The following is a 27238-nucleotide window of genomic DNA, read 5'->3' on the forward strand; positions in this document are numbered from 1 at the left end:
CTCCTCACCGTCGCCTGCTAGACAAGAGACTCTTTGACCCCTGGACGCACCGTCTGCCTCAGGGGCGGGGAGGGAGGGAGGGCAGCGTCTGAGGGGCTGATGGGCATGAGCCCCATGGCAGGTCCGGAGTCCCCAGTGGAGCCCCTCTCCTCCCCCTTGCTCTGCACACTGCTGTTCCCGTTCTCATGGCCATACATCTTGCTCATGGCGTTGGCAATCAGCCCCTCCTTCTCGGGGGCCCCATCGCTGCTGCCGTCCTGGCTGTGGCGGTACATGTAGGACGCCTGTTTGACGGAGCGCTGGAGCAGATGCCGGCGGTAGGCCCTCTGGATCTTGATGGCGCACACTTCCTCTTGCTTCCTTTTGAGGGTGGTGGTGATGGGCTCGTAGGAGACCTTGGAGGGGTTGGCCGCCATGAACTTCTCCTCCATGGTCTCCTTGAGGGCATCCATCTCCCCAGAGTCGCCCAGGACCTCTTTGGTCAGGGCGAAGAGGATGTCCAGGCAGTGGATCTTGTCCCCTGGCACCATGGGCAGGTCCATCGTGATGAGCTTGATCTTGTTGGGCTTGGCAATCCTCAGTGGCTCCTGCAGGGTGTCCACGAAGTCGGAGAGTCGGCTGTAGTCAATGAACTGCGTGGCGTCAGGGTCAAACTTCTCCCAAGTCTCATAGAACATCTCGAAGTCATCCTCCCCCAGAGGCTCGCTGCTCTCCTCGGTGGCCACGTTGAAGTTCTCCAGGATGATGGCGATGTACATGTTGACCACGATGAGGAAGGAGATGATGATGTAGCTGCAGAAGAAGCAGATGCCGATGGAGGGGTTGCCACAGTCGCCCCTGACGCTGGTGCCTGGGTTCTCCAGGGTGGGGTCACAGTCAGGGGGCCCGCTGTTGAGGATGGGGTTGAGGAGTCCATCCCAGCCAGCTGACGTGGTGATCTCGAAGAGGCAGATGATGCTGTTGCCGAAGGTCTCAAAGTTAAACATGTCATCGATGCCGGACTCCTTCTTGACGTAGGCGAAGTTGGACATGCCGAAGATGGAGTAGATGAACATGACCAGGAAGAGGAGGAGGCCGATGTTGAAGAGCGCAGGCAGCGACATCATCAGGGCAAAGAGCAGTGTCCGGATGCCCTTGGCCCCACGGATCAGCCTCAGGACGCGCCCGATCCGCGCCAGGCGGATCACACGGAACAGCGTGGGTGACACGAAGTATTTCTGGATCAGGTCGGAGAGTGCGAGTCCTGCAGGGAGGAAGCAATGAGGACGGCTGCCTTCCTGGTGGGAGGCTGGGTTGGGGAGCGGGGAGCATGCACGGCCCAAGGGGGCCCTGGCCAGGTGCGCTCGTCCCTGGGGAGGGGCAGGAGAAGCCCAGCGCTCAGAGCACAGCCCGAATGGCCCGACCCATTAGGCTCTCCCAGAGGTCGTGGGGCCCGGGGCTCCAGCTTTGCCCTGACACGGCTGCATGGAGGTAGGATGTGCCAAAGTGGGTGTTGTGAGGGGAAGGCCCATTCCCTGGTTCCTTGTGGAGGCCATAGATAACAGTGAGAGGACACCTCTGGGCGAGTGACTGCAGGCATGTCACGTAACTGGCTTGGAACTCAGTTTCCTCATCTGTAAAATGGAGGCGACAACTTTACCAGCCTCGGGGCATTGTTATATACAACAAGTGAGCTAATACCCATGAAGGGCATGGCACAGCGTCAGTCAAGTCATAAATAATCAATAGGTGATAGCTAGTTACTATCATAATTACACACGCATCCACTCACTTGTCTTATGTGTATGGATACTGGAAGCGTCTTATGTTTTTCACGAAGCACATGGGCATCTGAGTGTGCAGCTACTAGTCAGGTAAATGTTTCTTGAGGTGTATTCATGTGTGTACAGGTGACAGGCTGCCTGGGAGCCCACCATATACACCTTTGTGCATTAAGCATAGACGCCAGGTGCACACGCACTTGTGTGTGTCTGTGTGCACCTCCAGGTGCACGAGCTGGGATGTGGACATGAGGATGGGAGCACCGAGCTTTCCTGAAGGACTCAGCCCCACCTGGCCCTGCTCACCCACAATGGACAGGATGACAACCACGAAGTCGAAGATGTTCCAACCGATGGTGAAGAAGTACTGGCGCAGGGCGAACATCTTGAGCACGCACTCGCCCGTGAAGACGATGATGAAGACCATGTTGATTTTGTACAGGATATCCACCTTGAGCTCACTCTGGTCGTCCGTCTCCACCATCATGGTGACCATGTTGAGGCAGATGAGGATCATGATCGTGATGTCGAATACCTGCTTTGTCACAAGGTCGTAAACCATGCCCTGGATCTTGTTCTGCAGCAGGGAGGGGAGTGCAGGGATGCACGTGGGGGGTACGGGCAGCAGCAGTCAGGGCAGGACAGGGACCGGCAGGACAGGACAGCAGGACAGAGAGAGAGGGAGGTGGGGAGGGAGAAGGAGGGAGAGAAGGTGTCAGGGCTGGTGGTGGAGTTGGCCAGGGCAGGGAGGGGAGCCCCACCAGACAGGCCATTCCATGGGCTCTGTGGGCATCCTTCCTCACTCTGGGACCTTTCTTCCCATCAAGGTCCCCCAACAACACCTCATCCTTCTCCCAAAGTCATTGCTCCCAGGGGGGCTGTGTGGACATCCTCCACCTCCCTCTTGGAGGGGACCTTGACCCAGAGGCCACCAGTGGAGGAGGTAGACATTAGGGGGCTGTGCAGGTCTGGGTAAGGAGTAAACCAATGACCAGAGTTTATCAGGCAGCTGCTGCATATGCATTAAGTATCTGTACAGTTACAAAGAGGCACTCCTCCCAGCAGCTGGACCCAACTTTCCTGTAGGTGGACCCAGCCTCATGCCAGGGACACAGCCTAGTGGGCAGAGCACAGACTGCATTTTGCCCCCTCGGCCCCCTTGAGCAGGATCCTCATATAGGCTGCAGTGGGATGGGCCTGGAAGGTTGGTACCTGGGGCCGGGGAATTGGCTTCTGAGGCTTCTTGGAGCCAAGCTTCTTCATGGCGTTATAGTATTTCTTCTGTTCCTCCGTCATGAAAATGTCTTTCCCTCCAAAGTATAGTGGGATGGGGCCCGTAAGTTTGAGGAGGTCCCCCTTCTTGGCTTCCAGGACTTCCCTACCTCAGGCGCCACCCTTAAAGCAGCCCCCACCCCAGCTGAGGGGAATGGTGGGAAGGGGGAGGGGGACCTGGAGGGGACAGAGACAGGCAAGGGGAGGGGGGAGAGAGGAAGAGGAGGGGGGGCTGAGGGGTCCAGAGAGGGGAGACGAGGAGAGGGGAGTGGGTGACAGACAGAGGGAAGGGGCCTTGCAGCCTGCTTTGGGCCACCTTCCATCAGCACCTTGTTGGGTCCCTGGAAGGGGCCAGCAAGTTAGGCAGCATGAACCTCATTTTGTAGATAAGGAAACTGAGGTTCACGGCCATGTCTGAACCCAGGCTTGCTGCCTAATCAGGCCACCGGTGACAGCAGGGTACTGAGGCAGCGTTTGTGAACACATGGAGGAAGGAGTGGACGAAGGGAGGGAGGAGGCAGGGGGCCAGGGTCGGATACTCATCTTCTTCTTCTGCTGGTTGAAGTTGTCGATGATGACACCAATGAAGAGGTTGAGGGTGAAGAAGGACCCGAAGATGATGAAGATGACGAAATAGAGGTACATGTAGATGTTCACCTCGTACTGCGGCTGCTCCCCCTGCTGCAGAGGCCACAGGATGGGACGGATTGCTGGGTGGGCTGAGGGTACATGCTGCCTGCTCCCTGCTCCCCGTTTCACAGTGGGCCAATCCACCCCTAGTCTGCAGGCCCTCAGGGGCTCCTGAGTAGGTGGTATGAGGTGGCGATGGGTTTGGAACCTCTCCCCTGGCTCACTCACCAGCCACATCTGAGAGACTCCACCCCCCCCACTTACCTCCCGGGAGTCCACGGCTGCATACATGATGTCCATCCAGCCCTTGAAGGTGGCCTAAGAGAGTGTGGTTGGGTGTGAGGAGGGGGGCAGGTCCTGGCTTCCATCATCCATGAGTTTCCCTCCCTTTCCCAGCCTGGTCCTCGCCAGAGGCTGCCTGCTCCAAGCCCCACTGGGCAGGCATCAGAGACCAGAGAGGTCTAGACACTACCTCAGGGTCCCACAGCCCTGGAGGCAGGTTGGGTGGCCCCCTAAAGAGGAGTGGCAGTGGCTCAGGTACATTGAGAATGCAGGGGTACCTCCACCACCACCAGGGGCAGCAGATCACACTCACCACCTGCAGGAGGGAGAGGTAGCCTAGACCCACGTTGTCATAGTTGACCTTGACGTTGAGCCAGCGGACCTGGCCTGTATGCATCAGGCTCTCGCACTCAGATTTGTTGTTGACCTCGGAGATGTCAAACCTCTCGGAGGTGGTGGTATTCATGCAGTAGTAGAACTTGCCAGCAAACAGGTTGACACCCATGATGCTGAAGATGAGCCAGAAGATGAGGCAGACAAGCAGCACATTCATGATGGAGGGGATGGCTCCCAGGAGGGCGTTCACCACCACCTGGCGGCCGGGGATCCGGGTCAGTGTCTGAGCTGCCCCCAGGCAGGTGGGGATACCCGGTCTCCTCTGGGAGAGGGCTCCCCATCCACACTAACCAAGGGACCAGGCAGATTTGGACCTTGCTACTCAGGGAGGGCTTCCTAGAGGGGGCCCGATCTGAGCCAGGCCTGAGGGAGAAGTCTGCTGGGCTTTACAAGGCGGTAGGGGAGGGGGTAAGCGAGGAGGAGGGTAGGGGGTTGCCGGCCTGGTGGCTGAAGAGATCTCTCTGCTTGGCTGGAGCCATCAGCCCAGAGTGGTGGGCTGGGCTTCTCTGGAAGCAGCCCGGCCACGGGTCACCAGGCAGGAGACAAACACTCTTTCCTCGGCCCCCATAGGAAACTCAGTCCCCGTGACCCAGCCCCCTGCTTATCTGCTCACAGGAGTAGAGACACAGACACAGAAAAGAAGCCAGTAGGGTCTTTGAAGCTGTAGGACCCCTGGGACTGGAGCCCTGTACCCCACCAGCTCTGGCCACCCAGGCCAACCTCATTATTTCAGGCTGGGTTAAATCTGAGAACTGTCTGTTTTCAAGGAGAAGCTGGTTCAGGACCTCCAGACACAGTGGGTGGCACAGGCCTGGTGATGCCCAGGGGAGCTCTATTCCTGGCTGGGCAACAACCAGCCGTGTGGCCACGGCCAGGTCATTTCCCCCCAGCTGGGGGCGGCGGGTCCCTGGCTCTGGGGATGGGAGGGCCTCTCGCATGAACATGAGGGAGCCCCCAGGCTGAGTGCCCTGCTGGCCTGCAACTAGCTCTTCACAGAGCTCTGTCCCTCCAGAGTGGGTCTTGTTCCTAACAGAGCTCCCTTGGCTGGGGAAGTCCCACTGGTCTTGCCCCAACCCTGTATTTACCTGTCACTTCCGCCCTCAAGGGCCTGAGGGAAGGGTGGGCAGGCTCAGAGCCCTGGGGGCCCCAGTCTGAGGCTGGGGAGGGACACCTATAAACCCACAGACCTGCCTTCCTTCCTCTCCTCTGGCCTGAGTGCCCTCAGGCCCCTCCTGGGAGCTGCTGCAGCCTCTGCTGCCCCCAGTGGTGGCAGAGATGAGCTAAGGAGAGGGGCTGAGGGCAGGAACGGGCACTTGGCCTGGTGTGGGAGAATACCTGTGGGTCTCCAAATCTGGCCTTCCGCAGAGCCCTGGGCCCATGCCTCCCCCGGTGGTGGCCGGAGTACAGACACGCCCCCTGCACCTTGCCCTGCGGTGGCTGCTCCCTTAGTCCTTAGCCCTGCTTGGAATCCCCTTCGGCACCCACCCTCATGCCCTCGAATCTGGACAGTGCCCTCAGGGGACGCAGGGCCCGCAGCGTCCGCAGGGATTTGATGGCTCCCAGCTCCGAGTAGCCCAGCCAGTTGGCCACCAGACTGATGATGGAGACCTGTAAAGGGAGGGTGGGGTAGTCAGGGAGTGCGGGGCCTGACCAGGCTGCCTTAGGTCGTTGGCCAAAAGGACAGCCTCCGGATTGGGCGGTGGGGCCGGGGGTGGGGCGGACTCACATCCACAATGAGGAAGTCGAGCCAGCACCAGGCGTTGGTAAAGTACACCTTGAAGCCATAGGCCACCCACTTGAGCAGCATCTCCAAGATGAAGACGTAGGTGAAGACCTTGTCTGCATACTCCAGGATGGTGCGGATGACCCGCCGCTGCTCGATATAGATGTCCTCGAAGGCCTGGGGGCACCAGAGGGGCGGGGTGACCGGGGCCCGGAGGCTGGGGCAGCAGCCACCCTGCCTGATGCTGCTGGTTCCCAGGAGTCTGGCACTGGGCCTGGGTTGGGGGGGGGGTCCAGGCTGGTGGCATCCCCCAGACTCCCCACGCCCATCAAGGGGGTGAGCCAGTGAGTTTCCCAGTGCGAAGAAGCCCCTCGCCTCCTCTTTTCCAGGTCTAATCATAGTAACACTCAATAGTCTGCTGGGGGGGTCACAGTGACATATCCTGCCCCTCAACCCCACAGTCCCGGGGCCTTCCCCACCTGCTGCCTGGTAACCGGGGATGCATGCAGAGTCAGAGCCCATCTGTCTCAAAAAAAATCAGTAAATTCTACACCATATCCTGGAACCACTAGTGAGTTCTTTAGGATTCTGTGGGTTTGGGGCTGTCCAGGCTGCATCCCTCCCAGGGTATGGAAGGGGGGAGCCCCAGGAGGTCTGCTTCAGGCATGGCCCCTGCCCCTGCCCGTGCCCGTCCCCTGGGGTGGTGCCTACCAAGGCTCCACTGCTGAGCAGGATCATGAAGACAATGAAGGTTTCGAACCAGTTGTGCTCGACAATCTTGAAGCAGGCCCTGCGGAGGGTCCACCACATCTTCCCTCGGCCCTGGGAGATGTCCACATAGAGGCAGGGAAAGCGTTGCACACAGGCTTGGGGAGGGAAGGCAGCAGGGGTACCACGTCACAGGCCTGGGGGCTGTCTTAGGACGCACAGTCAGCCTGTTCCTGACACTTGCCCAGGATGCCCACCCTCCAGACTGGGGGCCCCTTCTTCTTCCAATACCTGTCTCCGGGTTCTCTGCTGCCAGTTGGAAATGGGTGAGAAGTAGGGCAGTCCAGCCCCACCCCTCACATGGGGGCCTCAGGCCCTCCCTCCACAGCCCACTCCAGCCATGCGTCACCCGCTGCCCGGGATGGATGTGCAGAGACACGTTCCAGATCGCAGGGGTGCAGGCCACCAGTACAGGTAACCATCAGCTGTCCCCACCCTTCCCCACCTTGCCCAGGTAGCCTTCACTTTGCACAATCCAAGCCCTCTGGGTAAAATGTTCCTGAAGGGCTGGGCAGGCTTCTCTCTGGAAGATGAAGCCGGGGAGGAGGATGATGGTCTTAGAGCAGCCATTGCTCAGCACCTGCTTCATGCTGGCCACACTCAGGCTCACAGGGATTCTGCACAGCAGCCCACAGGGCTGACCCTGCACACACTTGGGGTCAGGGGGTCAGGGGTTCAGAGGCATCCTCAGCTCTAACACCGCTTCCCGGGGTTGTATTCTCCTAGGGTGCAGCAAGGCAGGGTAGCATTAAGGGAAGGAGGCCCTGTCTGCTTTTGTGATGTGCGTGTCCCTGTGATGTCCCCAAGGAGGCAATGAGTTGGGGCTAGGGCTGTTCCCGCCTTGGGCCCTGACCTGACCTATCCCTTTCGGCGTCTGCTGCGCTCGGGGAGGCAAGTGGGGATGCATATGTAGGCTCACCCTCCGTGAAGCACTCCTCAGGCTGCTCCCCATCAGGGTTCTCTTCGGCCTGCTCCTCGGGGTCCTCCTCGGGGGGCTTGTAGTCGGCAGTGCTGCAGACGGAGGAGTTCCCATCCAGGGGCTGCAGCGGCTTCTGCAGGGGCCACAGGGTCACATGACCCCTGGGTCCTCCCGCCAGGTGGGGCCGAGGAGGTCAAGATGGGAGACCAGGATGGAGAAGGGAAGGAGGGGACTAGGAGACTCATTCATCCATTCATTCATTCACTCAATTCTGGATTATGGAGCCAGCACTGGGGCCTTTGCAGAAGAAGTACAGTGGCTGAGGCAGCTGTGGTCCAGCTCTCATGGCCCTTAAGTTTGGAGTGGGACAGGGAGGAGGCCTAGGGAGGGAAGCCGGTCAGGATGGAGCTGGGGCTGCCACAGCCTGCAGATAATGGAGGATGGTGCCCCCAAGGTCTGAGCCTTTCCATCCTCAGGGCCTGTTTGGCTGAGGAATCCAGAAGGGATGGAAATTTTTCCATAGCAGAAGTTCCAGCCTGAGGCCAAGAGCACCTGATGGGAGTGGGGTGGGGCAGAGGTGGGGCTGGAGCTCCAGTTTGGCCAGGCCTCCCCCACCTCCTCCTGGTGCTATTCCAGGCCAGCCTCCTGGCCCCAGCTTCCACTCCTCAGGGGGCCCCTTGATGGCTCAGGTGGTGGGGGGAGGCCCCTGAAAAGGAAGATGGACAGGGTAGGCTGGGGAGCAGCTCCCAGAATGGTGACCAGAAAACTAGGGAGGTCCCTGTGCCCAGCTGACAGAAAGGGAACCAGAGGCGCCGGGTGTTAAGTCAGGCCGGGCACCCACTGAGCCACTTGCCCTGCTCGTTGCCTGTGCACCCCAACACTCAGAGTCCCTGGGAGCCATGCTCGCTGCACCCCCCCACACACAGAGTCCTCAGAGCCTTGGCCCTGGGTGCTCTCCAGCCGTCCCCCGCCTCTGCTCCTCTTACCGAGGTTGGTGCCACGTTTCCCAGGGTATTTATAGCTTGGCAGGCGCCCAGCCCCTGGTAAGTCAGCATGCCACGTATTTGGGGGGACTAAGGAGTCAAAAGCTTTCAGGGCAAAGTTTATTCAGGCTCTGGTGCCTAGCTAGGCCCAGGGCCATAGGGTGGGGTGGGCAGGGGACCCTGTCCTAGCCTATGTGCTAGTCCGTCCCCTGCCAGAGCTGAAGGGTGGGTGAGGGGCCTCAGAGTCAGCTCCCCTGCGAGATCCAGGCAAAGCCCAGCCTCAGCCTGAGCTTCTGGGGGGCGACTCCAGTTCTTTGCCCAATCTCGTAGAGGAGGGGCATCTCAGCCCAGCAGCAGGTCCCCTGCACAGGTGGCCTGGGTGGCTCAGGGCTCCTGCTGAGGCTGCACGCCAGCTCTCTGTTCTGATTGTACCCAAGGCAGGGGGCCCTTGACCCCTCTCTTCAGAGTCCTCAGCCCAGACCTGGCACTTTGGCCCATGCTTGGAGGTTGGCACCGGCCCCTAAACAGAAGTAGAAAATGATAACGGCAAGGACTTGGGTGGGGTTTCAAGCCCAGAGCAGGATTAAGAGAGGCCTCGAGTTCCAGCCCTCGAGCTGAGGTGCCACAGGTAAGAACATCCTGTCCAAGAGCGCCACCTGGTGGTCAGAGGGGACCCAGGCGGAGTTGTGGGGCAGGAGTGAAGGGAGGGGACTGGGGTATTAGGACAGGCAGGACAGATCAGAATAATTGTATTAGTAACAGTCCTGTCACCATTCACAGAGCACTGACCATGTGCTTTGCACACAGCATCTCAACTAATGCTCACAGTAGTGCCACAAGGTAGGTACCATTACCCCATTTTACAGATGGAGAAACAGGCTTAGAGAGGATGGGTGACTTGCCCAAAGTCACACAAAAATATGAAGTCGTGTCTGTGACCCTTGACCCCTCAAGCCAGGCCCTGCGACAGGCTCACCTTGCCATCCTCAGGCTCTGAGAAAGTGTCAGTTTCCTCCTCCGTGGGCATCTCCAGGTCGGACTCCTCGGAGGCGATGGGCACGTGGATGGTCAGGTAGGGGTTGTTGATGAAGTTGAGGTGGTCTAGCTCGATGCTGGGGGGAGGGCCGTCAACCAGGCCCACGTGATTCAGGATGTGATTGTCCTTCTTGAGGTCCTTGTCACCTTCCTCGGGTGGCGGCTCCTTCTTCTCATCCTCGGGGGCACTCTTCCCAGCCTCGCCGGCCTCGCTGTCCTCCCCAATCCCCCCGAGGCTCAGCATGATGTCCTTGGGGCTCAGGATCTTGCCGTGCAGCAGCCCCATGAGGAAGGCTTTGGCGAAGCCGATGCCCCATGTGATGCGTGCAATGGCAATCTGCAGGTTGTTCATCTCGCCATCCTCGTCCGAGGCCGCCAGGCTGTCGGCGCTGAAGGAGCTGAGCAGCAGGGCCAAGAAGAGGTTCAGGACCTGGGGAGCAGGGGGTGGGGGGAGCCTGAGCTCAGCCTCTGGGCTCCTGAGGGTGCCACCTTCAGCCATTGCAAGGGTCCATGAGCCTCCAGATCAGACCTACCACGTGTTGGCCATCGATGAGGATGTCATCCAACAGAATCCTCACAACTGCTCATGGAGGTAAGGAGTGTTACCATCATGCCCACTTTACAGATGAGGGAACTGGGGCTTGGGTACATGATAGGACTCTGCCAACCAAGATGAAGGCAGGGTTTGGGGAGGCCCACAGGATGACAGGGATGATTTCTATGACTGTCCTCCACCTCCACTGCCAGGGGAAGCAGAATGAAAAACAGGGCTCATGCGTCCAAGCTTCCAGGACTTATTGGGAACCTGAATCTTTTGAGCCTTCTTCTCTTGTCTAAGTGGGACTTTTAATAGAACCTGTGCTCCCTGGTGCTCGGATATATGTCCCCTGTTGCTGTGGAAGGGGCATCTGACCTACTGCTATTCACCTCATATTTTTCCCTTGGGGTTCTCTGCTCTACCTGGTCCTCTTCTCTTATATCCCACTGAAAGGGACTTAAGAGGCTACTGGTCTACCCCACTAACTTTATTTCCTAGCAGACAGAAATTTGCTGAGCCCTTCCCACTGTGTGCAGGAGCAAATGGCCTCAGTTTGCTCCCAGCCCAGAGACAGACATGTGATCAAACACAATGCAGTGGGTTTGCATGGAAGTAGAGACTGAGGTGCCTGAGCTTCGAAACCATGCTGCTTGACCTTGAACCTCAGGTTACTAGCTATGTGTCCTGAGGCAAGTCATATCACTGTTCTGTGCCTCAGTTTCCTCATCTGTAAAATTGGAATGATTTCTGTGCCTACCTCCTCACGTTGTGACAATTAAAAGGTCATACAAGTGGTGCACACGGTAGGCACTCAAAACATTTTGACTGTTATGTGTGCAATAGCAGAAGACTCTACAAGGTACAGAGAGGAGTGCAATGAACTCCGAGGCCAGCTAAGCATTTTATTAATAAGGAAACTGGGTCCCAGAGAGGCGGAGTGACTTTCCCTAGGACACACAGCACATTCAGAACTAGCATCCAGGTTTCCAGTCATTGTACAACTTTAGAGGATAACATTTATTTAGACTACAATGTGAATGGCTACCCCAGAGGTTGTACAGTGCAGCGGCCCTGCCTTCCACAGCCCACACTCCAGGGCAGTGAGGAAGAAGGTGCAGCCTGGCTGGGGTGGGGGTCCTGGCTCCTGTCAGCCAGAGGCAGGTCTTACTCTGGGGGCCTGGGGCGTGACTGGTATGTGAGTGGATGTGAGGAATCGGGCCAACTGTACTGCTGTTTTCTACAGGACTTGAATATCCTCTGATTTGGGTATCTGCAAGGTGTCCTGGAACCAATCTCCTGAGATACCAAGGGGCGACTGCCTCCTTTGACCGTCTTCTCCACCTGTCTCACTACCTGCCTTTCACCAGTGTCCTCCAAGGTCTTTTTGTCATTGTCTTAACTATCATGTTGGCATAATATCTTTAAACTATGTATATTCTGTAATGTGTATCTTTTCTCTCTGGGAAGATGTGCTGGGGGGATTGATTCCCATCTCCACGCCTTCTAGCTGCTTTTCTGCCTTTGCCCCCCACCAACATTTACTGATCTTTCTTTCCTTCTCTGGGGGGAGGTGTCCAGTTGCCAGAAACACATCTGAGATGGGAATTAGCTGCTCTCTGGGTCAGCAGGGTTTGCACATGGCTCCTGCCCAGGACAGAAATAGCCGCCTCAGGCAAGGCGTTGGGGGGGTGGGTTGGAGGGAAGGGGGGTGGACCTCATGTTTCCCTAGGGGGCTCTGAGGGGTGGGTTACCTATGACCTGGTCGTTTCCTCTCCTTCACTGTAGCCCCAAGGAAGTGCTGGAGTGTCATGGACGCAGGGGACATAGGTCCCCACACTCCCTGGCAGGTGTCCCAGTGCCCTCTGGCAGACACTTGCTTCCATGAGGCCTGGGAAGGTGGTGGGCGGGGACAGTGCCCAAAGAGCTGACAGTGCCACCTCCCTTAGCCGCTTCGCTCCCTTCGAGCAAAGTGGGAGAGCCACGGAGCTGGGCTGGAAAACAGTGTCAGTGGCATGTGTGTGTGAGATTGGGGGAGGGGTGGGTGACACACAGAGCAGTGCAGTGCAGTGCAGATTGCTTGGGTTCAAATCCTGCACAGGCTACCAATTAACCTCCCTGAGCCTGTGCTTCCTCAGCTACAACAGAGACATACAGCAGCACGTCCATCCCTCATCAGGGATAGGAGTGGTGAGCATTGAGAAATCAACACAGAAAGTGCTCAGAACGCGAAATAAATATGAATAGAGGTCAGCTGTCAGCAGCGCTGTTGCTGATGCTGCCTTATCATGAGTGTCACTGCTGCCAGTATTGATGCTGTTGTTAGTGGAGTTGCACAGACCCAAGTTCTAGTCTGGGCTCAGTTTCACACTAGCTGTGCCTCCAGGGAGCACGGAGCCAACATTACCTGCCTCACAGGGTTACGCAGAGCCTTAGGGATAATACACGTAAAGCCCCTTGTGCTGGAACTGGCACAGGGCAGGAGCCCAACACAGGGGTGGGAGTGTGATGCTGGAGACGGGTACCTACACCGCCACTGCTCCCAACAAGCCTGTGATGTTGGACTCCCCCAGCCTCATGGGCCAAGCACATCACTAAGCACTTAAACATTTGTAATGTAATCATTATGACCACCCAATGGAGTACGTCACCACCATCATTATTCCCATTTTCCAGATGAGAAAAACTGAGGCCAGAGAGAGTAAATAACTTGCCCAAGGTTTCCTAGTCAGCAAGTAGCAAAGTGGGGGCCTAAAATGTTTTTGAGTTTACACACACATAGACAGAACCCCCCTGCAGGCCCTGTGAGTCACCCTCAGGCCCTTAAACTTGCCTTCACATACTTCTACTCAAAGTCTGCCACACACCGCCCCCACTCCGAATTCTGCCCCAAAGTTCTGCTGGGGCATCTTCCCTCTCTCTCCCTGCTCCCCTAGCCCCGCATCCCAGGAACAGCCAGCCTGGGTTCTGCAGTCTAGCTGCCCCTAGGGGCTCAGGACTCCATCCCATGGTCCCCTCCTCAGTCGAGGTGACACCCCTGCCACCCATCCGCCCCAGCCCCCAGCCGGAGCTCAGCGATATCTGAGAAGTGCTGACCCAGCAGCTCAAGGATTCCACAGGCCTTTGTGGAACGTGGGGACATGCGTCTTCCCACTCCCCTGTTGCCCAGGGCAGCGTTGGCCACTGCAGGGGGCAGCTGGGCCTGGCACTCCTGGCAGGGGTGACCCCCACCCGGAGAAGGGGAGGAGTCGGGTCAGGAGGATAAGGAGATATGCTTCCCCAGGCCCTAGCCACAGAAATTCTGGTCAGCTGGCCCACGGCCCCCAGCTCCTGCTTCTCATCTGCCCCTGCACCTCCTTCCCTGCACCATCGCCCACACCAAGCCCGGAGCCACAGAAAGTAGCAGGATGGGTACAGTTTATGCCAACTCTAGTCCTCCCAATGCCTGGGGCCTGATTCCCAGGAAGGGAGGGTGAGAGGAGAGGAGGACAAGAGGCCTAGGAGTTCCTGGTACCAACCCCTCGCTGGGCCTTCTGTCACAGTCAGCCCTCCCGGCCACCCCATGACGTGCCAACCATTCTTCCATGTGAAGTTAGAGAACCCAGCCGACCAGAAAGCAGTAATTAGTTCAAGGTCACACAGATGGTGAAGGAGCTGGGCCTGGAACGTAGTCAGTTTGACTCCAGGGATCATATTACTTTACCCAAAACACTAGGTTCCAACTGTGGTCCCTGGACCAGCAGCAGTGACATCTCAGTAACATCCCCCAGGATGCATGAGACATGCAGATTCCCAGGCCCCAGCTCAGAGCTGCTGCATCTGACTCTGGGGGACAGGCCCAGGAATCTAGGTTTTGAGAAACCCCCAGGTGGTCCTTAATCAGGTTAAAATTTGAGAGCCACTGGGTTAAATCACATACAGCTGCCATCTGGGGTTGGGGAGAGAGAGAAAATGGTCAAGTACCAGGGATTTCAAACAGTTCAACCTCAGAGGAAAAGGGCCCTTGGACGACAGCCTGATTTAAAGGAAATAAAGGCACAGGATAGGTTTGAACACTTGGATTTCCTGGGCGAGGGTGGGGGTGCCACCCAGCCAGCCTCACTTACCACCAGGTTGCCGATAACCATGACCATGAGGAAGACAGTGAGGCACATGGCCTGGCCGGCCACCTCCATGCAGTCCCACATGGTCTCGATCCACTCCCCACACAGGATGCGGAAGACGATGAGGAAGGAGTGGAAGAAGTCGTTCATGTGCCAGCGGGGCAGGCTGCAGTCCGAGGAGATCTTGCACACACACTCCTTGTAGCTCTTGCCGAACAACTGCATGCCCACCACGGCGAAGATGAACACGATGATGGCCAGCACCAGCGTCAGGTTGCCCAGCGCCCCCACCGAGTTGCCGATGATCTTGATGAGCATGTTCAGAGTTGGCCACGACTTGGCCAGCTTGAAGACCCGCAGCTGCCGGGCAGAGGGGTGCAGGGGCCAGTGAGGCCCAGGGACCCCTGACCTAACCCCGAGGGAGCCCCATCCTTATGAGAGAAATAATGCTTTTGAGCAGCTTGAACCCTCCACCCCCTGAGGGATGCAAGACTTCAGTTTACCTCTCTGTTAAATGGAAATGCTCATAACCTACCACCCCATCCTCTTTGTGCGAGCCTTTCTTTCTTAAAGATACAGGCTAATGTATTTGCAAGTGAAATTAAATGTCAGGATTTGCTTTAACATACTCCCCCCACCATAAAAAGTTGGGGGACAGATAAAACAAGAGCTATAGAATGTTGATGGCTGTTGGAGCTGGGTGATAGGTACACAGAGGTTCACCTTACCTTCTCTATATTTTGGTGGGTGCATAAAAGGTCCCACAATAAAGTTAAAAACATAATAAAAGTGCTCCTATGGGGTGGTGGGAGAGACATTAATTCAGAGTCCCATTTCCACTACTGATGAGTTTTCTGAGCCTCAGCTCTCAGGTCTACCCTACGGCTGCCCAAGGTCACTTAGTAGTCAAGTCCAAATGTCAGCTCCTGGACTGTCATTTTGGTCCTCCAGCAGCTCTGTGTAATAAGGAGAAGGACAATTTTCTCCCTATTTCCAGTAAGAAAGGCTCTGAGAGGTGAAGTGGTGCCCACAAGGGCAGGGGGTCCTCACTTCCAGCCCTCTGGCTTCTTGGGGGTTTCCTCTCCTATCCTCTGAGCATCCCCACCCCACCCGATCCCTCCTCAGCCCGGGTCCCGGGTCCTCACGCACCAGACGGAAGGAGCGGAGCACGGACAGCCCCTGCACGTTGGCCAGGCCCAGTTCCACCAGGCTGAGAGTGACGATGATACTGTCAAAGATGTTCCAGCCCTGCTGGAAGTACTCATAGGGGTCCAGGGCGATGAGCTTCAGTACCATCTCAGCCGTGAAGATGCCCGTGAAGACCTGTGGGGTGGGGTGCAGTCCCCATCACAGAGCCTCGGGGGCACAGGAGTCTCCCGCCCTATTCCCACCTCCTGGCAGAACTCAGGGGCTCAAGTGGAGGGCGGCAGAGCCCTGAGGTGGGCAGGCAGGTGTGTGTACGTGAGTGAGGAGCAGAACGGCCATGCCACAGGGCAGACCGGGTACCATCTAGAGCCCAGGACCCGTCTGCTCCTGGCCTTGTGACCGTGGGCCAGTCACTTGACTTCCTGGGGCCTCATTCCAATCATAATATTCAGCACTCACAGAGTGCTGTGTGGCTACGACCTCAGCGGTATCCCGATCTCTCTGAAGCTGGGGGTGGGGGGTTATCACGCTTGTCCCAGAGATGAGAAATTGAGGCTCAGAGTGGTCAGTGGCAAGCTCTCGGTCATGTGCCCATATGGGAATGAGTCAGGTCTCAAACCCAGATCTTGGGGAGCTTAGTACAGTCTCTTGTCTCTACATCCTACAGCCTCTCTACCCTGGTTGGTGGGGGTTCCAGGACCCAGAAAATTTTGGTGGACTCAGAAGTCTAGGGCAGAGGCCAAAAGAGGGTGAAGTTGAGGATCAGTGAGAAACCAGAGCTGATCCCCACAACCCCCTGACTTGGAGTTTGAGGGCTGCAGAGCCCCTGAAAGCTCCCTAGGCAGGGCCCCCCCTCCTGCCAGGCACCAGCTGCCCCGGGTCCACAGCCTGCCCAGACACATACTGAGCCCCGCCCAGGAGTTGTCCCGGCCATAGCAGGTGCCCAGACAGCAGCAGAGTGTGGGCAGGGGGTGGGCAGGTGGCGGGCCGGGCCCATCACGCACACCCCAGCAGCTGCGCCTCGAGTCCAGAGTGCACCCTTGTCCCTCCAGCCCAGCCTGGCCACGGCTGCCTGGGGCATCTCCATCGGATAAACGTGCTTGCCTCACCGGCTGGGGAGTCTGGGGTCTGATTCCTGTGCCACCCACCCAGTCCTTGTCCTGCTCCAGGCCCCAAGTCTTCCACTCCCTGGGCTCCCCTCGGCCTCAGGGGAGGGGGAGCATCTTGCCAATTTGCCAACTGGGAAATACTGTGGAAGAGAATTGGGAAGGGTGGGGCAGGGCTGGAGGAGGAGGCGGCTTTTTCCCTTTGTCAGGCTCCACCAGGGCTGCAACGAGGTGATAATGCTCCTAATGGGCAGGGATAAGCAGGCGGATCAGTGAGTGTCAACAATAGTGGGGCAGAAAGGGCTGGAGAGGGGAGCTGGTCTGGCCATGCTGGAGAAATGGCAGCAGCCGGGGGGGTGCTGGGCCTCCAGGGTGAGCCAGTGCCTCTTGGGCCCAGGTTCCCAGGGCTATATGCCCCCACTTTCAAGTCCCCAGTCCCTCTTAGGCCCACAACAACCTCTGAAAGTGGGGAGGCTTGGTATCCAGCCCCTTTCCCATCTCCATGCTCTCACTCCCCCATCTCTGCCTGCAGGGCATGGCCTGCACACCAGAGCCCCTGGAGTCCTGATCTTAAGAAGTCCAGCACTTCATCCCCACTCTCTCTGCCCCAAAATACCCTGAAACCCAAATTCCACCTCCCATCGATCACCCCATATACCTCCCTGTACATCAACTCATGCCCCTATATGTGGGAAAATAACCCCAGTCTGACCCCGTACACCCCCTAATAGTGGCCCCTATTTCCATACAGCACATCAGGCCCTGTGACCCCTCTCCTATCCTGCCCAGGAAGGACCACCTCCCCGTGTCCTGTCCCTACCAGGTTGCCCACGCTGAGCACTCTGTCAAAGTCCTCGGTCATGGGGTAGTGCTCCATGGCCATGAAGAGGGTGTTGAGCACGATGCAGATGGTGATGCCCAGGTCAACGAAGGGGTCCATGACGATCAGGTGGATGATGTTCTTGAACTTCACCCACGGGGTGCAGCAGTTCCATATGAGCACTGTGTGGGAACACTTGTACCACCACGGTGGGCACTTCTGGTGGGCCTCTTCCAGCTCTGGGGGTTGGGCAGAAACAGACACCTGATGAGGATCCCCCCTCGTGTGCTCCATCCTCCACCTAGATCTTTGGTCCCACCCTCCAAGCCCCGCCCCTTAGAGTACCACATCTCAAGCCCTGCCCCCTCATGGAGGCCTAGTCCAAGCCCTGCCTCTCAGCGGGTCACCTTCAAGACCCACCCCCTAGACCCCGCCTACATGGCCCCACCCCTCAATGCTCCGCCCCCAAAGCACAATCCCTTAGAGCTCTGACCCTCAAAAGCCACGCCCTCAGCAGTCTTACCCCAGGCTCCTTCTAACAATGCTCTACTACAACTCCGCCTTCCTGGCAAACCCCCTCCAACACCCGGGCTCCTCTCCTGACCTCCATCTCCTACCCCTGGCCCAGGGCTGCGATCCCAGCAGGGGAGACACCACCGTGCCTGGGCCTGAGGGTTGGGTCCCAGTCCCACCTGCCACTGACCAGTGCCGCTCGAGATTCCCTCTGAGGGCTCTCCCTCCCACTGCCAGGATACGGCCCCTCCAAGACTGTCCCCAGCCAGTCCTCCCTTTCCCACAAGGTAGCTTTCTGGAAACATTCCCTGTTCTGGTCACTCCAGCTCCGAACCCTGGGGCTCTGTAAGGCCTATGGGTGAAGCTGCTTCTCTTCCTGGTCTTCCAGGCCTCTGCTGCCTGTGGGAGTTCTCAGCCTAGGTGAGATCTCATTTAATTACCACCTGAGATGTATGAGATAAGTATACTAGTGCCCCCATGTCATATGTGAGGAAAGGGGGCTGGAGTTGGGGGCAGCCCCGTGGAGACCTGGGTGTGAGTGCCTGACTGGGACACCCCAGGGGTGGGGGTGGCTAACCCTCACCCCCATCCAGGAATAAATTAGTAAACTGGACCTCTCAAAGGCTGCAGATTCTGGTCTGACAGTGACACCCCAACCCGAACCCAGGTGATCCAGCAGCTGCCTCAAAATGTGTCTGAGGCCCAAAACTTCTCACAACAGTCCCAGCAAGGGCAGTGTGGAGTGACCTCCTTGGCCAGCTCTGTCCAGCATCCCTGGGGCGTTTTCTGGTAGGGCACATAGACACCTGGGTGCTTGTCACACAAGCTCAGGGAAAATGGAGCCCTCTAGAGATTGGCAAAGTCCTCCAGGCCCCTGAAGTCCTTCCTGGAACAAGAGGCCTTGGGAGGGGACCAGATCCCTTCTAGGCCAGATTTCCTTGCTTCCTCCCTTCCTCCTCCTCTCTCCTTCCCTCTCATCCATCCATATACCCATGTCTCTTCCTATTTATTCACCTTTCAGCCCAGCAACCCACCTACCCATCCATCTACCGACTCACCCACCCATCCATCTACCAACCCACCCACCCACCCATCCATCCATCCATCCATATGTCTATACACCCTCTCCTTGTTACCTTATCCTATCTCTTCCCGAGGCATGAGGGGCAGCGTGGGAATTTGGGGGAGTCTATGATTCTATCTGGGCAGAGTCTGGTCTTTGACCTTTAACTTTTACCCAGAATATATTTGAGGAGCACAATCTCCAGTTTCCGGAACACTGGGCCTTCCTGGTTAGTATTATTATCCTGTCTTTCCCCATGGCCTTGGCAGCCCCCAAGGCCCTCCCGGAAGCCCCCAGTTCCCACAGCAGCCCAGCCTTGCAGCCAGAACTGGGGCAGGTTAAGCCAGGACTATATTTATCACAGCCATTTCTTCGACGCCAATATTAAGTTACTGTCCTGAAGCTGGGCCCAGCCAGGCAACCCCCTTCCTCATCCACCCTGAGAGTAGGACAGGGATGGGGAGGTCGAGCACTCACCTTCCATAGCGCCTGAAACACCACTGTCTGCGCTGCAGCTCGGTCTCGGGGGCCCCTTCTCCCCAGTCGATGTGTCCAGGCTGCCATTGCAGTCTTTGCTGTGGGCTGGGTCCCCATCTGCATCCCCGATTTCCAGAGCCTGGGCGGCCTTGGCCTGTGGACCAGCAAGGGTGATGGACATAAAGTCCATCTGTGAGCCATGGGGATGGACAATGGACTCTCCAAGCTTCTTGCTGAGTCCTTCAGGCCAGGGGCCCCTTTATTGGGCCTGTGTCCAGCCTAGTGTAGGTAGGGGTGGCAACCTCAGTGGTGGTGGGGGTGACAGGGTAGGGATCAAAGGACTCTTCTCTCTCTGAAACCTTGATGGACCCTGAGCTTCATGAGATGATGGGTGATGGGCAGCTGCTCCCTAGGGACTCAACAGAACCCACCTCGCCCCCAGCATGGACCTAAACCCTGCCCAAAAGAATCATAAGACCATAGGTATTTGAGCTGGATGGCTACTTCAGGTTTAACTACTCCAGATTCCTTGTTATATATGGGGAAACTGAGGCACTGAGCTGCAAAATACTTTGTACTGCTTGGCTGCCTCCCACCCAACCAGAGCTCCAGCATGGGCCCTCCCCGGCCTTGCAGCCCCTACCCCGTGCCTCTCCCACACCCTCGGCCTCCTCTTCCTGAGTCCAGACCTTCTCCTGCTCCTCCTGCTGCTTTTTGAATTTCTCCAGCATCTGCTGAAACTCTTCTTCTTTCTCCTGGTCCTCAGCCAAGGTGGCCTCGTTTTGCTCAGCATAGGCCATGGCCACCACTGCCAGGATCAGGTTGATGAGGTAGAAGGAGCCCAGGAAAATGATGACCACGAAGAAGATCATGTAGGTCTTGCCAGCTGCTCGAAGGGTCTGGGAGAGGGGGAGTGGGAGGAAGCATCACAGAGCACCCTGCCTGCTTTCACCCACACCCATCACCCCAAGAAGAAAACAGAGAGGGCCCCTCACAGAGCCTGGCGATCTGAGAGCCTCTGAGGCAGGGTGTGGCCGTCCTCGGCAGGCTACGCCACCTCCTGGGGAGCTCCAAGAGATACACTTGGGGTCCAGACTTTCCTTGTCTCCTGGCTCAGAGAGCCCTGGGGACCCCGGCCAGACATCTTGAGATAGAGAACCAGGATGAAAAATAGTAAACATAGGCTTTGTGGGGCGGCTTGAATCCTAGCTTTCCCACAGTGCCTGGCACCTAGTTAGAGCTCAGCAAGTAATATCTATTACTATTACTATTACTGCTATTATCATTAACATCATCAGTGTTAGAAACATCACCAGAGACCAGAAGGCACTGTCTGTGGCTCCAGACTCAACCTGCCTGCCTGCAAACAGTGGAAGCTAAATAACTGTGTATGAGCAGAGTTGGATTCTAAGCTGTCCTACTGGTTACTGTGAGGCCTGGGAGTCCGTCCTGGGCCCAGATCTCAGCTCCTAAGGCAAAGAAGGAAAAGGAAGGAAAGGCTGGGCTCACTTCTGGCCGGGGGCCCAGTGTCACAGGGCTCTGAGACCCATATGGAGAGGTATGGAGGGGGTCCCATGGAGGAGACGGCTGTGTTAGGAGCCCTGCCAAGCCCTGAGGAAGCCGTGGAGATGGGTGGAGGTGGCTGTAGGGCTGACGGGCGGGGTGGGGGTTGGTGCTGTACCAGCTGGAAGAGGTTCTCCCAATAGTCCTGTGTCATGAGGCGGAAGAGGGCCAGGAAGGCCCAGCTGAAGGTGTCATAGCTGGTGTAGCCATAGTTGGGGTTCCGCCCGGCCTTGATGCACTCATAACCCTCGGGGCAGTGCCTGAGGATAGGACGGGGACTGGTTTTAGGGAGAAAGGAGAGCTCCAGGTGGGGGATAGGTGGGGGTATCCCAAGACAAAAACATCCTTCAATCTTGTCTGTGTCCCGAAAACAGGAAAGCGTCCCACCCATGCCCATGAGTTTTCTTTGTATTTCCATCTACCCCAGGTCCTTGTCCCTAATCAAATCACTCCCCCATCTTCCAACACCCATGGGGCACCTTTCCTCACCCCACCCCCTAAATCACTCACCCAGCATCGCTGCCATTCCCACAGAGCAGGGCGTCATTGGAACCCTCCAGGAAATAGAAGTTCCCTTTGGGAGTCAAAGGCCAAAAAGGAAGTATGTCACCATGTGGACACTGTGGGCACAGTACCCATTGCACACCTGTGGACACGTCTGTGTGCAGTGGGGGCCACATGCACTAAATGGATGTTCTCTGAGGGCCCCTTCCCTCTCCTTTAAGGGCAGCTCCAAGTCCCAAGGTCTCTGAGTGGATACGTTTGGCTGTCAGCTCAGTGCCTAGTGTGGGATGCAGCCGGGGCACAGGGGGAGACGTGGGGTGTGGGGAGAGCATGCATGGATGTGTGTGGGGCTACTGTGTACCAGCTCAGGACCCCCGACTAAGGGGTGAGCGGGGGACAGAATCCTGGCTGCCAGGTACCACTTTCTAATCTGCCAGATGGCACTGTGTGGACTCATGGCGGCTATATGAGACTGTGTCTTGTGTGTGTGCCTGTGAAGTATGGGGATGTGAACAGGATGTGGGTGCACGGGTGTCTGGTGGTGGCCCCGCCAGGGTGCGGGCACGTGATGTGACGGAGAAGAACAGGCAGTGTGTAGGCGAGGGAATAGGGACTATGGATTGTTGCTTTTTATAGCAAACGTTTTACGATTTTCAAAACAATTTGGCATTTGTTGTTGCACAGAGCCTTTGAGAAGGGTACTGTTGTCTCCATTTTATAAGTAAAGATGCTGAGGGTCAGGGCAATGAAGTGACTCATCAGAGGTTACCCAAGCTGATAAGTGATGGATTTATCTCAGGTCTCCCCCATGCTCTTTATCTCACAAGAGGCTGCTGTGCAGGCTGGGAAAGACCCCACTGGCCCCCCTACCCTCATGCTTACCTTCATCATTGATGTAGGCATCCCAGTCAAAGGTATAGTTGCTGGCCCAGCTCTCCTGGCTGTTCCAGGTGTCGTTGCCGTACCAGGTGTCATTGCCGTACCACGTGGTGTTGGTGTCATTGAAGGGCGGGGGCCAGCGCACACACTTGTGCCGCAGGTTTCCCATGAAAAGCTGTAGCCCCACCAGGGCAAAGACACTCAGGCAGAAGACAGTGAGGATCATCACATCCGACAGCTTCTTCACTGACTGGATCAGAGCCCCCACGATCGTCTTCAGCCCTGACCACAGAGAGGATACGAGCATGGGGATGGGTGGGGCAGGGGATAACTCACTGACTTCACTCCCCTGAGCCTTTGCCTACTCTGTCTCCCTCAAGCCTTGACTTACTTGGGGCGCCACTTCCCTGAAGCCTTCCCAAATTAGCCTCGTTCTTCTCTGATTACATTCTCAATCTGAAGCCTTCAAATGGCCACAGAATCTCAGCCACTAGAAGAATGGACTACAAAGAACGGACTTCACAGGGGGTGGCCTGACTCAGAGCAACACACAGGCATATTGGGGAGCTTCACACATGTCGCTAAGTCAGCACTCCCCAAGTTTGTTCCTTAGAGCACTAATCTGGCAAGCTGTGCCTTTAACAAAACGAGTTCAGTCGTGTTTGGGAAAGGCTAAACTCTGTAGTTCCCTCTTGGAGAGTCCGTATGCAGATTATCCTATCAGAGGCTCTGAAAAGTCCTACAGAAACAAACAAAAACTTTCATATGATGTTTCCTTTATAAAATTTATTTTATTATAATTTTTTAATACTCTTTCCTTATTGACCACAGAACTTTTTTTTTTTTATTTTGGTTAGGGTAGGTAATTAGGTTTAAGTATTTATTCATCAAGGAGGTACTGGGGATTGAACCCAGGACCTTATGCATGCTAAGCATGCACTCTACCACTTGAGCTATACCCTCCCCCTAGAATTCCTTTCCTTATAATGCATGTTAACACCTTCAGAAAAGCAGAGTTCACTCTGAGAAATTCTGAATTGACCTTGCAATCTCACTGCATTCTGCCCCCCTGGACAGGCAAAGGCATCACCATGTCATATGGAATTCCAGGCTCAGGTTCCATCATTTATGGAAGAGCCATACTGTCCTCCTTGGGCCTAATCAGAGTGTCTCCTGCTTCAATATTAGTTCACTTCCTTTTCTTATCCTGATAAGGAAACAGATGCTCAGCGGTCTCTGTGTAAAAACCCTCTGAGCTCTGAGGATGCTGAAAGCATGGCATCGAGGAAAGGTACTGTGGCCTTGACTCAGTGGCCAACGTGCCATGTGGGTGTGGCCTTCAGTAAGCACTTCCCTCCCGGGATCTCTCCTTCCTCAACTGCCATATGAGGGCTTTGGATTAGGGGAGCACGAAGGAGCTTTCTAGCACTGGGACTTCACAATTTCTCCTCCTCCCCGAGTCTATTCTCCATACCTTTTCAGATCATCTTTCCCTCATTTAATGAGCCTTCTCCAGTTTCTCCACATGTTTTTTTGAGGCTCTGGATGAGCCAGATTCTATTTACTTCATGCTTTTTGATGCATTACTTCGGAACTGCACTGGCCTCGTTGCTCAGTGGGTATGTGGCATGCTCCTTACTGAGCCCTCAGGGCTGGGACTTTCCATCCCTGATTCCCTCTGTCCCTCTCAGGTGGAGGTTTCTGCTTATTTCACTTGCCATGCATGGTTCTAAGTACCTTATCACTATCAAGGCTTTGAGTCCTCATAACAACCCAGTGAATGGTACTGTTATTATCCACATTTTACAGATACAGAGACTGAGGCAGACAGGGTAAGCCACTTGCCCAAGGTCAAATTTAGGAAGTGGTGGAGGTGAGAAATGAACCCAGGCAGTCTGGCTCCAGAGTCTTTGCTCTAATCACTTTGCTATGCTGCCCCTCAAACACCCATCCTCCCACCTGGGACCGCTTCTCTCTGGCCACAAGTTTCCCTCTGTGTCCAGGCTTTGGTGTGGATCCTACTCCGCCTGGGAGGGTTGTGACCTGGGTCAGGCTTCCAGAACTTGAGTATCAGGGTCCAGGCCTGGGCATGGGGGAAGCCTGATGGCCTGGGCAGAGGGTTCCTGCTCCTCCCCAGTACCTGGGATGACCGTGATGGTTTTCAGGGCCCGCAGCACCCGGAAGGTTCTCAGGGCTGAGATGTTGCCCAAGTCCACAAACTCCGTTAGGTACCTGGGGAGGGGTTGGGGTGAAGGCTGTGTCAGAGCCGGAGGATGGTGGGGTGATAGGGCAGAAGTCACAGCTTTTCCGGGTTCAGAAAGAGGACTCCCAAGGAATCCTTGTAGTTGCGGTTACCATGGAGGTGTAGGGGGATAGGTCGGATACCCCAAGATTCCTATCAGGGCCTGAGAGTTGGGGAAGTCAGTGCAGGAGCTTTGCTGAGGAGTAGCGGTGGCAAGGGTAGCCCAGCTCTTCCTATGGGTGAGGGCCTGAGGGACTGGGACCCAGGGCTGCTGCGTGTACGTGGAAGGGCACTGGGAGAGCCTCCAAGCCAGACCCCGGGGGATGGCAGCTCCTAGAAGTATGCAGCTCACCGTCTGCATGCCTGACCCGCGGCCCTGCAGTCCACCCTCTGAGAGGGTCAGCCCACGCAGCTGCCCTCTTTGAGGCCTGGCCCTCTCCCCTCCCCGTTGTCAGTCTCAGGATGCCCTTGGGGCCTTACTCACGCCATCATGATGACACTGAAGTCCAGCCAGTTCCAGGGGTCCCGGAGGAATGTGAAGTCATCGATGCAGAAGCCTCGGGCCAGAATCTTGATGAGGGACTCAAAGGTGTAAATCCCTGTGAAGGTGTACCTGGCGAGCAGAGGGCCAGCCAGGGCCAGGCCTGTCACGCCTCGGTTGGGGTGTGGGTGGCAATGATGGACCTTATGGGAGGGAGGGCACAGAAATGACATATGCCACCCAAGGGGCTGAGGACATTGGTGAGAGTGTGTGCCCCACCCCAGGGGCTTAAAGTGTTGATGGGGTGACAGTGACAGTGTTTGTCTCCTGGGAAGACAGGAGCAGGGTCACTCTGAGCATCCTCAGAGTGCAGACACCTGGGACCGGGGAACAGGGGAGGGGAGACTTACTCCACGTGCTTGGACCAGGACGGCGGGTCGCTCATGGTCATGAACACGCAGTTGGTCAAGATGGTGATCATGATGAACATGCTGAACAGCGTTGGGGGGAGGGTCAAGGAAAGTGAGGGGGCAGGTGGGGAGAGGAGGTGGACAGAGGGCCTCCTGGCCCAGAGTGCCCCCCTCCACTGTTTTGCCCATTCCCTAACCCTTCCCTGCCTGTCTCTGGCCCTGCGCTCGCCCCGCTTGCTCTCAGGCAGGATATGAGTGGATGAGCACCTTGATGGCGCAGCGTCTGACGATGCTGAAGGGGCTCAGCACGTAGAGGGCGGGTGTGGCGGAGAAGCGGAAGAGGGCCTTGCCCTTGTTGAGCACGATGAAGGTCTGAGGCAGGGAGAGAGCGTGAGCCTGGGACAGGAAGACAGACGGAGGTGGGCAGACAGGTAGAGGGAGCCCTCCCAGGCCCAGACCTTCTTGTCTCTGTAGTAGGGATCCAGGTCTTCCAGGGGGATGCCGATGACCTCTGGCGGGGGGTCCCCATAGATAAGGGGCAGGTTCTTGCCGGCCTCCAGGTCACTGCGTGGTTTCCGTTCAGCATCCTCAATCTCCATCTGCTTGTTCCGCTGCTGCCTGGCCTCCTCCTCCAACATCCGCTGTTCTATGGCTGCCAGGGACTCCCGGGTGAAGGGGCGCAGGCTGTCGGGGCCCAGAGGCACCACCGCGGGCAGAGATGCTCTGGCCATCCTTGCATTCTGGGCTCAGGAGCCAGCAGGGTGGCAGGCAGCCGGGGCAGCTGCAGTGTGCAGCCCCCGGGGTGCTGGGCGGCCACCTGGCCCTGGGCCTGCTGTCCACTACTCACCTCCTGCCTGCCCAGGGGCCAGGGTGGGGAGGTGGGCGCACAGGCCCTGTGGGGACTGGGAGGTGTGCCTGCAGGGCCCGGGTGCTGCTGCTGCACAGGTGCTGGACACAAGTGCATCACCCCCGAGCCCTGCACCACAGTCTCCCCAGCAGGGGATTGGCTGCCCTCTGGACTGACAGCAAGCCAACCAGATCCTCTTTGACCTTGGGGACTTAGGGCCAACGCCCCAGTGCCTTCAACCGCCTCCTGGGCCCAAGTTCTGGGGACTGTGTGGCTTCAGCCTATGGAAACAGAGAAAACCACAGCTGGTTATGCCCATGTGGCCTCTGTTCTGCAGTGAGGCAGAAAGGAATCAGACATGAAATGTGCAGGTGGGCCAGAGGATGGGCCAAGGTGAGAGCCTGGTGGGATCAGCCTAAAGCGGGAAGGGCAAATGGATTTCATCTTGAGGGCTGACATGGATCAGCTGCTGTTTGCTGCCTGAAGAGATGGGCAGGGACCACGGACGTTGCAGCCAGACTCAGTGCAAAATCATTGCTGTGATTAATTAGTGATGTCTGCCAGGGGCATGAGAAAGGAGAATGTGGTGCACCTGCCTGTATTTGCCATACCTGATCTGGAGGGAAGAGAAAGGGAAGATGTGGGAATGTGGAGTACACTGTCCTGAGCTTTGGGGAAGCGTGGTGTTGGGCGTGGAGATGGAGGAAGGAAGGGCGCTGTAGAGGGTCCCACCAGCTCCTTCCCACAGGACCCATGGGACGTAACCGATGGACAGGTGGAG

General features: G+C 56.9%; 1 protein-coding gene across 1 annotated transcript; it reads right to left on the reverse strand.

The window, feature by feature from the left end:
- SCN4A (sodium voltage-gated channel alpha subunit 4) lies at nucleotides 1-26347 on the reverse strand. Its single transcript, XM_031685613.2, has 24 exons — nucleotides 26069-26347; nucleotides 25864-25982; nucleotides 25611-25700; nucleotides 25204-25332; nucleotides 24618-24709; nucleotides 22481-22759; nucleotides 21605-21668; nucleotides 21213-21354; nucleotides 20221-20430; nucleotides 19532-19685; nucleotides 17479-17717; nucleotides 15556-15729; nucleotides 14410-14766; nucleotides 9710-10198; nucleotides 7751-7883; nucleotides 6775-6929; nucleotides 6067-6240; nucleotides 5826-5948; nucleotides 4258-4536; nucleotides 3927-3980; nucleotides 3576-3713; nucleotides 2973-3077; nucleotides 2067-2337; nucleotides 1-1243 (listed from the first exon to the last, which is right to left on the reverse strand). Exons 1-24 carry the CDS (start codon nucleotides 26339-26341, stop codon nucleotides 18-20), a joined length of 5469 nt encoding a protein of 1822 aa, XP_031541473.2. The 5' UTR covers nucleotides 26342-26347; the 3' UTR covers nucleotides 1-17.
- Nucleotides 26348-27238: the final 891 nt, after the last annotated feature.

The sequence above is a fragment of the Vicugna pacos genome, chromosome 16, assembly GCF_048564905.1.
Source record: "Vicugna pacos chromosome 16, VicPac4, whole genome shotgun sequence".
Classification (NCBI taxonomy): domain Eukaryota; kingdom Metazoa; phylum Chordata; class Mammalia; order Artiodactyla; family Camelidae; genus Vicugna; species Vicugna pacos.